This window comes from Glycine soja, chromosome 12, assembly GCF_004193775.1.
Source record: "Glycine soja cultivar W05 chromosome 12, ASM419377v2, whole genome shotgun sequence".
Taxonomy (NCBI): Eukaryota; Viridiplantae; Streptophyta; class Magnoliopsida; order Fabales; family Fabaceae; genus Glycine; species Glycine soja.
The window spans coordinates 38,348,611-38,358,758 of record NC_041013.1 but is presented as its reverse complement, the minus strand read 5'-3'; the positions used below and the strand labels follow the sequence as shown (position 1 = coordinate 38,358,758).

At 33.8% G+C, this 10,148-nt stretch overlaps 1 protein-coding gene across 1 annotated transcript; it reads left to right on the top strand.

Annotated features, from left to right (window-relative positions):
* Positions 1 to 1,667: 1,667 nt before the first annotated feature.
* On the top strand, positions 1,668 to 8,597 carry LOC114379410. Its single transcript, XM_028338060.1, has 17 exons — positions 1,668 to 2,901; positions 3,012 to 3,101; positions 3,212 to 3,431; positions 3,550 to 3,655; positions 4,018 to 4,245; positions 4,389 to 4,470; positions 4,558 to 4,670; positions 5,100 to 5,269; positions 6,258 to 6,471; positions 6,715 to 6,769; positions 6,868 to 6,924; positions 7,011 to 7,262; positions 7,404 to 7,468; positions 7,567 to 7,623; positions 7,712 to 7,805; positions 7,944 to 8,084; positions 8,173 to 8,597. Exons 1-17 carry the CDS (start codon positions 1,981 to 1,983, stop codon positions 8,254 to 8,256), a joined length of 2,949 nt encoding a protein of 982 aa, XP_028193861.1. The 5' UTR covers positions 1,668 to 1,980; the 3' UTR covers positions 8,257 to 8,597.
* The last annotated feature ends 1,551 nt before the right edge of the window (positions 8,598 to 10,148 follow it).

Genomic DNA, 10,148 nt, shown 5'->3' with positions numbered 1-10,148 from the left:
AATTAAATAAAACATTATAAAAAAAAATTTGTTTAATAAATTTACATAGCATGAACAAGATTGCGTGTGTGCACACACATACCTACACGCGCATGCACTCATACACATCATATAAATATAATTGGAATCAATGTAATAATTAATAATTCATAAAAGTTTTTTTAATATTTCTAGTTAAATAAAACATAATACATTATATAGTTCATGGTAATTAAATGAATAAAAAATAGATCAAATTCATAACATTAATTAAAGTAAATGTATATCAAATTCCTTGATAAAATTTTAATAATTTAATTTAAAAAATATTAAATATAATACCATTCAATATTATAAATTAAAATAATTTAAATTCAATGATAAATTTAATTTTTGTGATTTCAATTAATGATGACAATAAAGTTGATAAATTTAAATAAAGAAATAATAATTATCCTCATGATGATAAGAGAAAAGATAATGATAAATTATTATCTCCAACAAATAAGAAATAATTTTCATTATAAATCCAAAATAAGAGGAACAAGATAGTTTAAAACATGTGAACGATAGAGAAATTTAAATGAGATAATAGATAAAAGAAATTAAACCTGTATAGAAGGTAGAAGAGTTAAGGATAAATGAAGGAGATACAGATAACTTATCTCAGAAAATCAGAAAAAAAATCCATGTGAAATCAAACATGAGAGGGGGAAATTAATTTAAATTAGGAGAGATGAAAGAATAAAGGAATATGCATAAGTTTAAATTAGGAGATAAATTGAAAATTAGAAAACATATTAAATATTTAATGATGACAGTAAACTTTGAAATTTAAACAGAAAATGATAATAAAAAAAGATAATGTATTCTTAAAGTAAAGAAAAAGAGATAATTTATTTCAAGGTGATGATCATAAAACTACCTAGTTGAAAGCTAGAAAGATAATTGGTAGTTGAAAAACTAATTTATTAAATTATAAATGTTTGATAAAATTAATAAAGTAACTGAAAAGTGAAAAATGATAAAATTATAATTTATTAAAAATGATAATTAAGAAATTGGATAAATATATTAAGAATAAAAATGAAAGAAAATATAAAAATTACAAACTAAAGTTTTTTTTAGAAAATACTAAAAAAAATTATTTATAAAAAAAGTCAACCAAAATTTTCAACTAACAAAAAAAAAATAACTAAAAATTAACTTAACTTAAATATAATATGAAACATAACCAATAAATTATTAAAAATAAATTATTTATCAAACAAACAAACTTTTTAATTAATAAGAAAACTAAAAATTAATTAAATATTTTGTAAAACATATCCTAAATTAAATATATCAATAATTTAATAAACAAGTTAAAAAAAAGAATATATCCAATAATATAATGTATTAATTTATAACGCTTTTTTCTATCAAAATATAATTTTATTTTAAAACATTTTTTATCTCTATTTTCACAACTAACTTTTTGTTAATTATATATATTTTTTATACATTATGTGTCCCATTAAAAAATTGGCACAACATTCAAAATAGTCATCAGACACCTCATGATAGAAAAATTTGAAAATGGTGCATGAGATGAGAGGCCCGCATATTTTTTATTTCAAAATCGTCAAACAATAGTTTTAAGCATTGGCTTAGGATTTAATATTTATTATGGGGCACTTATAAGAAAGCAGAAACTAGAAAATCACGAAACACAAGGCGAAATGGAAAATCAAAATCTGGAAGAGAAAACGCATCCCCAACGCAGGGTTAGTTTTGGCATTAAGATCCCTTCTTCAACCAAACCCACCCTGTCTTTTCTTTTACGACCCCAAATCCCAAATCAAATCATTCACTCTTTCCCTTTTTTTCAAACCCTAACTTTCCTTTCCCTTCCAAACCCAACAATCCCCCACGCGCTAGTGCAATCCACGCAGTTTCTCGAATCTTCCGTAATTGATTTCGTCTTATCGTGATTTTTTGTATCATCAATAGGTCCATTCAATGGCGAAGGGCGCCGATTCCGACGAGTTCGTTGTGCTTTCTAGGGTTCGTACGGGTCTCAAGAGGGAGTTCGCATTCGCCATGAAGGCCCAATCTGAGATCTGCGGCGGCTCTCTGGGCCGAACGCGGGCCAGCAAGAACCGGGTCGAGGCCCCGGTTCAGCCCCCCTCGGCCCGGAAAAGGTCGAGGAAGTCCGAGGAGGCGAAAACCTTGGAGGATGCTATGAGCGAGGAAGAGGTCAAGAGCGACGTGGTGGATCTTCAGAGCGATGATGAACCTAAGAATAATAATCACGTGGGAGAATCAGAATCCGCGGCAATGCAGGTTTGTGAGGAGGAACCCAAGAGTGACGTGGTGCTAGAGACTCTTATCAGCGAAGAGCAACCGAAGATGTTAGAACCTGAATCTGTTATCAGCGAAGAGGAACCGAAGGTGTTGGATGATGTTATCAATGAAGAGGAAGCGATTGTGGCCGAGACGTTGAAGGAACAGGAACCTATTGTGCCTGAGACATTGAAGGAAGAGGTTGTGGATGAGATGGCAGAACAACCCCTTTGTATAGAGGAATCGGAGGAGAAAGATTCTAATGGGGTTGCCCTAGCTTTGGTTAATGATGGTGCTAAGGGGAAGAAGAGCATGAAGAAGCGGTTGGAGAGACCTCAATCGGAGAGAAGGTTTACGCGGTCGGCATTGAAGGTAAAATCCGAGGAAACAAACGATGGGGAACATGTTGGTGTGGCTGGAATTAGTGATGGTGTTAAGAGGGAAACTGAAGCTGGGGCTTCGTTGGTAATGACTACTCCTAGTTCGGTGAAGTTTTCGAATAGAGGGAAACTGAAGAAGTTTCCTGCCAAGTTGAGGGATCTTCTGGCAACAGGGATTCTTGAGGGGCTGCCAGTGATGTACATGAAGGGAGTGAAGGTATTGTTTGGTTCTATTTAATAATCATGGTTTTTGAGTGTTAATATTAGAAAATTAGGGAATTTCTGCTTGAAATATGAGTTTGATGTGTTTGAGGATTTTGTTTGTAGGCAGGTTGGAAAGACGGGGAAAAGGGGCTTCAAGGAGTGATTCAAGACTCTGGTGTTTTGTGCTTTTGTAAGATTTGTAAGGGGGTTGAGGTGAGTAAGAATGTAAGATATCATAGGTTCTTTTTTTTGTGTTTTTAGTGTCTGAGATTATTATGGGTTGTAATGGGTTTTCCTTTGTATCTGATTTTTGGTGAGAATAGGTTGTCACACCCACTGTGTTTGAGCTGCATGCTGGCAGTGCAAACAAGCGGCCCCCTGAGTATATTTACATCCATGATGGGAATAGTGGAAAAACCCTCCGTGATGTCATGAATGCCTGCTGCTGTTGCGATTTTCCATTGGAGTCCATGGATGAGGCTGTCCAAAAGCTCCTTGGTGACTTCACTATGAAGAAATCTTCCATCTGTTTGAACTGCAGAGGTTTGAAATGCATATGTTTGATTTCCACCGTTGACTCCCCCCAATGTGTTTGCAGCTTTGCATACTATTTCCAGGCCATGTAACAAGTAATATTGATGAATTTTAGTGTTTATTTTAGGGGCATGCAAGGGTGTGTCAAGGCTAGTATGTGATTCATGCTTAGTAAGCCCCGCTCAAACAGCCGTGGCTAGCAACAAAGGAATTTCACAACCAGTTCAACCCAGGTATCATTTTATTTGTTAAACATAATGACTACTTAACTGTACATTATTAAAAATAAGAAATTAGGATAAGTTTGGGAACATTTCCTTCATTAAAATTTATGTGAAATAATTGTTAATTGTAATAGTTGTCAACCGATTTACACTTCCTGTTTATACTATGCTAAAAAGTGATCAGCCTATTATAGTATAGGATGGCAAGTTATTTTGTTTAATGTCATTTTCACTTTTGCTCCAAACTACAGATGAACAATGCATTGCATGTTTTCATTCGAGTAAACATATAGCACATGTGGTGTGATAGTGATATTATCAAAATTTACTGCATATGATTATTGAATGCATGCACATTCCATCTATCTCAGATCACCAGAACCAGTTGTGATTCAAAAATCATTAGACAATGAAGTGCAGCCAAATTCATTACACAATGAGGTGCAGCCAAATAAATTAGACACTGGGATGCAGCCAAACTCATTAGACAATGGCATGGAGCCAGATTCACTAAACAATAGTATGAAGCCAAAATCGTTTAGCAATGGGATGAAGCACAGTGCATCTCGTGGTAAGAGTCAGGGAAGACTAACTAGGAAGTAAGTGTGTTTGTAAAGCACTTATCTAAAACATTTGCTTGACTTAGAATTTAGAAATGAATATTTTTACATGCTTTAACATGTCATGTTTTAGTCTTATCAGGGATTTAATTCTTGTCCATCTATTTTTAAAATTTTTAAAGGGATTTGCGCTTGCATAAGTTGGTATTTGAAGCAGATGTTTTGCCAGATGGAACTGAACTAGCCTACTATGCTCATGGACAGGTTGCTTTGATTGAAATGGGTTATGTTTTTCCTATTATTTATGACTGTTACCTTTCCTGATCGTATTTGTTTTGTGGTTGTGGTCAGAAACTGTTGGTTGGTTACAAAAAGGGATATGGAATTTTTTGTACCTGCTGCAATGAGCAGGTCAGTGCCTCTCAGTTTGAAGCTCATGCTGGCTGGGCATCTCGACGCAAACCGTGAGTTATTGTTTAATTTGTTATTGGATGTCAGGTTTACCTGCATTGTCTATCAAGATTTGCATTAAATTGCTTGTCATGAGTTTATTTTTTCATGCCCTTCATATGTGTTTAACTTGTTTTTATTTTTTATTTCTGCATTGTATTTATATTTTCAAGATCTGGTACAATATGAAAACATAATTAAATTTTAAATCTGAACATAAAGTATTTGAGAGGAAAAATATTAAAATTATGATGTCATATTTAAGGGAAAATAGAAAACAAACTAGACTACTTTCTTATATTTTTTTTCCTTTTCCTTTTCTTGTTTTCCAATTTCTTAGGGCTGCCTGAGTTTTCCATTGATTCATGATTTGAAGGATAGTGTTTTGTACAATTGACCATCAATCATATTTTCTTGTTTAATATTGAGTTATTGTATTGCAGTTACCTGCACATATACACATCTAATGGAATCTCTCTCCATGAGTTGTCCATCTCTTTATCAAAAGATCATAGGAGGTTTTCCAACAATGACAATGATGATCTCTGCATCATATGTGAAGATGGAGGGGATCTTCTGTGTTGTGATGGATGCCCTAGAGCTTTTCACATAGGTGAAATGTTTGTTTGCTTTTTGTTGTATAAATATTGTTCTGTATTAACACATGTTAACTTTATAGCCTTTCTTCAAATTGTGGCATATAACTTGCTAGTGTTAAGTTGCATGAAGTGAACATGACAAGCAAACTTGATACAAAAACAGAACCAGCAACTGGATGGCAAGTCAGTAATGAGTTGGCATCTTCCCAGCCTAAAATATTAAATAAAAACAAGTGAACAAACATCTTTCAAGATTGTAGATCTCTATAAAATTTCTTATAGCTGAGGCCATAGAGTAATTCAAAGCATGTTTATTGACATACCATATATATATAATATGTTTTTTAGTGATGTCGAGTCTCCAACATTGATTATTTGTTTTCCTTACAAATTCCATTGGTTTCTTTGTTATACTTTGTTTCTTGTTTCTAGTTTGATTATTTTTTCATGCTATTCTTAATAGCTTGAAGTGTAGAAAAGTTAGCAGCTACATTAAAATAATAACTAAATAACTTCCAAGTAATGCTAAGCATTATGTTGGGTGAACAGAGCATATAGAAAAGAAATAGGCAAATGGTTGAGAACTGCTTTATGGGCTAACTTGCACTATTAAACTATGGAGATAAATAATAAATTTGGGTTTGGTTTTTTATGGTTATCCTTCATTGATAAGTCATCTGTCAGATCTTCTTTAAACCCTGCTAGTGCTTGTGGCAGGGCACTTCCTTGGCTATGGAATTGGACAATCCCCTCTCCCTCCTAAAACTTACCAAAAAAAGTTTATCTTGTAAAGCTTTCTAAATATGAGATTCTTAACTTCAAGTCTGCTAACCGTCTGGGATTTATGGTGATTGTGTTTGAATCTTTCATGAAATTGTTTGTGGAATTTAATTCTTGGTTATCTTGTGCTTCATGTAAAAGTAATTCTTTTCCTCTGCAATTTGAACTTGATGCTGGTGTTTTTAGTCAAGGTTCCCACTGTTTCATATTTTACAATTTCAGATTGTGTCCCTTTACCATGCATTCCTAGTGGTACTTGGTATTGTAAGTATTGCCAGAATGTTTTCCAGAAAGACAGGCATGGGCAACACGAGGTGAATGCTCTGGCAGCTGCAGGAAGGATTGCAGGCCCTGATATTTTGGAACTGATGAACAAAAGATGCATTCGTGTTGTCAGAACTTTAGAAGTTGACCATGGTGGATGTGCCTTGTGCAGGTATTTCTGTGCTATTTATTTATTTATTGTCAAGTCAGGCAAGCTGTATATTGATTCAAGGTATATTATGTATAAATTTGAGTTCCTCTTGTATGGGTTGATGCATGAAATTTGAGATACTTCTTTTGGATTGAATCTTGTGTTACTTCTGTTTTCTTCTTTAATAGTTTCTATATAAGTGGTTTAGTATGCCTGCTTTAAGACATTATTTTTACCTTCTTGATGTTTTGATGTAATGTACAGTCGTCCCAATTTCAGTAAAAGCTTTGGTCCTCAGACAGTAATTATTTGTGATCAGGTACTGCTTTATCAGAATTTTAAATAGCCAAGCCTTACTAGTTAGTAGCTTTTATTGATATCATAATGTTTAAAGCTCTGATTTTTATGTCCTTGCAGTGTGAGAAAGAATATCATGTTGGATGTTTGAAGGATCATAACATGGAGAACCTAGAGGTACCGTAGTTTCTTTTCTTTTTTCCCCTTGTTGAAACTTAGTTTGTCTATTGTGTAATATTTTTTTGATGGAGATTGTTTTACAGGAATTGCCTGTTGGAAATTGGTTCTGTAGTGGAAATTGCAGTCAAATTCATACTGCTCTGATGGATCTGGTGGCTTCTAAGGAGAAGGATGTCCCAGATCCCCTTCTAAATTTGATTAAAAAGAAGCATGAAGAGAAAAGTTTAGACATTGGAGCTGGTCTTGATGTTAAATGGAGGGTTATAAACTGGAAGTTAGATTCCGATTCTGTTGAAACTAGGAAATTGCTTTCAAAAGCTGTTGCCATTTTCCATGTGAGTGTCCAAGTGTTTCGGCTTTATCCAGTCTTTGATTTGTATCAGTTGCTGTCTTTAGTAATGAAATTTTGAAGACGTCATTTATTTTAATGTTGATGGATGTGCACTTTTAATCAGTATTAAAAAATTGTTTTCCAGGAGAGGTTTGATCCTATAGTTGATTCAACATCTGGCCGTGATTTCATTCCTGCAATGTTATTTGGGTAAGCGTTGTCTATTTTTCTCTGTATTGTTATATTAGATATATGTGTGTGTCTGGATGTCAATGAATTTTCCTTACTTGTTGGTTTCATTTCTATAGAAGGAACATTCGTGGTCAGGATTTTAGTGGAATATACTGTGCAGTGCTTACTGTCAAGTAAGTATGAAGGTGGAATGATTTATTTATAGAAGTGCAAATTTGGTTGGAAGGATTACCTGATTTTGTTTATTTAATTGTTTTGCAGTGGGGATATCGTGTCTGCTGGAGTATTTCGTGTCTTTGGGTTAGAAATAGCTGAGCTTCCATTGGTGGCGACAACTGCTGATCATCAAGGACAGGTTATTTGATTTTTTTGTCTCCTACTTGAGTGATTAATATACAGTACCCTCCCAAGTGTTTTTGATTAATTATTTAAAGTAAATAAAGATTTTGTGAATGCCAGGAAATATTCTAACTGAAATCTATATTCTTTTCAGGGTTATTTTCAGTGCCTGTTTTCTTGTATTGAGACGCTACTTGGATCTTTAAATGTGAAAAACCTTGTCCTACCAGCTGCTGATGAAGCTGAATCAATATGGACTGGTAAATTTGGCTTTACAAAGCTACCTCAAGATGAGGTGTGTAGCAGCTTCATTTATCTTTTGCTTTAGATTTTCATTGTTTGCTACTCTGATTATATTAGACTAACTGCTGTCCTCGTTACAGATAAACAAATATAAGAAATTTTATCGCATGATGATATTTCAAGGGACCTCAGTGTTACAGAAGCCTGTTGCTGAAGCACTCTGAAGTACTTTCTAGCTGGAGTTTGTGTAAAGTTTTTTGGAGGGCCCCGTATGCAATAGACTTCTTTTTCTTGGTTGTTTTGATGGGTGCAGATCACAGGCGGTTTAGTATGTACAGGGATCTGCCTTTTTTGGTGTACAGAAAAACTGACAACCACCTCTAGCTGTTATTTGTTTTCTTAGCAAAGGAATGAAAGGGGGATAGAGTTGAAAATAGAGGAAAGCTAGGACAAGGGGATTTTGTGAAACTAGCCAAAATTTTGGTTAATGTTATAATTCATTTATTATTGACCAAATTGGTTTTAACCTCCTGTTTATAGTGTAGTGATTTTCCTTTTCCTTGCATTATTTATCGTTTAATTGGATGTTTTTCTCGGTAATTCTCGCGGTTGCTTTTACGACTTACGCAAGTGAGAGATGTACGTATTAAACTTTCGTTTTGAGCACTAACTGGAGGAGCAAAATATTTTGGTATTTTGGACACATTTTAGATTTTTATTATTTTGGTACAAATTTGCATGTCATGAAGAAAGATAATATCTATATGATCGGCATCTATAAAAGAATTACCGGGAGTTTGGCTTCTTGTAGATTTGTGAGAATAAAGCATCAATTTTAGTTCTTAATATTAACTTTATGTCCCTTTTAAGAGGATGGGTAATACTTCAGAGATCAATTTGGCGGGTGTGAACGATCGTGTGAAAAATTCCAAAGCGGAGTTTTGCACCATTATTGGTAGTTCAATATTAACCTGTAGATATAATAGAAAGTAAATGAACGATTAAGATAGTATTTTACTGTACAAGATACATTAGCATTATTATATTCTATTTGAGGATTAGGAAGTACGATAATGCGGTACCGGTACCCGTGCATCTGGTGATGGAATTCTGCCACAAGCACGGGGTGGGTCATTAGCTTCAAACTAATTTCTCGTTGGGTCTCGCTAATAAATACTCCTAGGTTATTGATTAAAGAATTAAAAAAATATATATTTATTATATAAATCATAAGAGGGTGTAAAAAATATTTTGGATGACACAGTTTTCTGTATTGATTAACATTTTTCTTTGTTATTCGCCTCTCGAAGCTATTGATTTTTTTGGCTCTCCATATTCATTAAGCTTGCTAGCTAGGGCCTAGGGGATTAAGGAAGATATATCGTGAACGGTTTGGAAATTGGAAGTACTACCAGCACTGAACTATTTATTGCCTGTCCCTCTTGGTTACCGGGTTTAGCTTGAAATTTGAAATTGTAGCTACTTCTTTGTTCACATTAAAATTTGTTCTTTTACCAATAAAGAGCCTTGGAATTGTGTAAAATTATTCTTTGAACAACCCTATTGGTCCGCTACTGTTTGGGATGCACGCGATGGCTATTGAATTTAGCCGTTGTGTATAACATCCCCAACTCCAACTTCTCAAGCACTTTTATGTAATGTTCCGTTTGATGCTTAAAAATATCATTTGGAAAGTCAGTAGTATTAATCTTGAAATTCGATGTGTTGGACTAAATTATACTACCTTTTGAATTGTAACATCAGCAAACCATTAAAAGTTTGAGAACCATATGAAATAATGTAAGTTTACCTTCAATGTTCGAGGTACTTGGAAGTCCTTTAGATTAACATTTGCAATTCAAGAAACAGCAAAAAAAAAAGAGATAGTTGAACTGTGGCATACGTGTGGTGTATCATTTTTTAAATGTGTGCTATCATTAATTTCTAATGAAGCAACTTTTCGTTGCCTTTCCTTATTATAGTTGGAAACAATATTAAACTTATAAATGTTATTTTATTCAGTTATTAGTTCCTTTAGTTTGGTAGAGCTGTATATAACTTGTAAACCTTCTCCCATAGGTACATACGGTTGTAGATTCGTAAGAGAGCCAGGAAT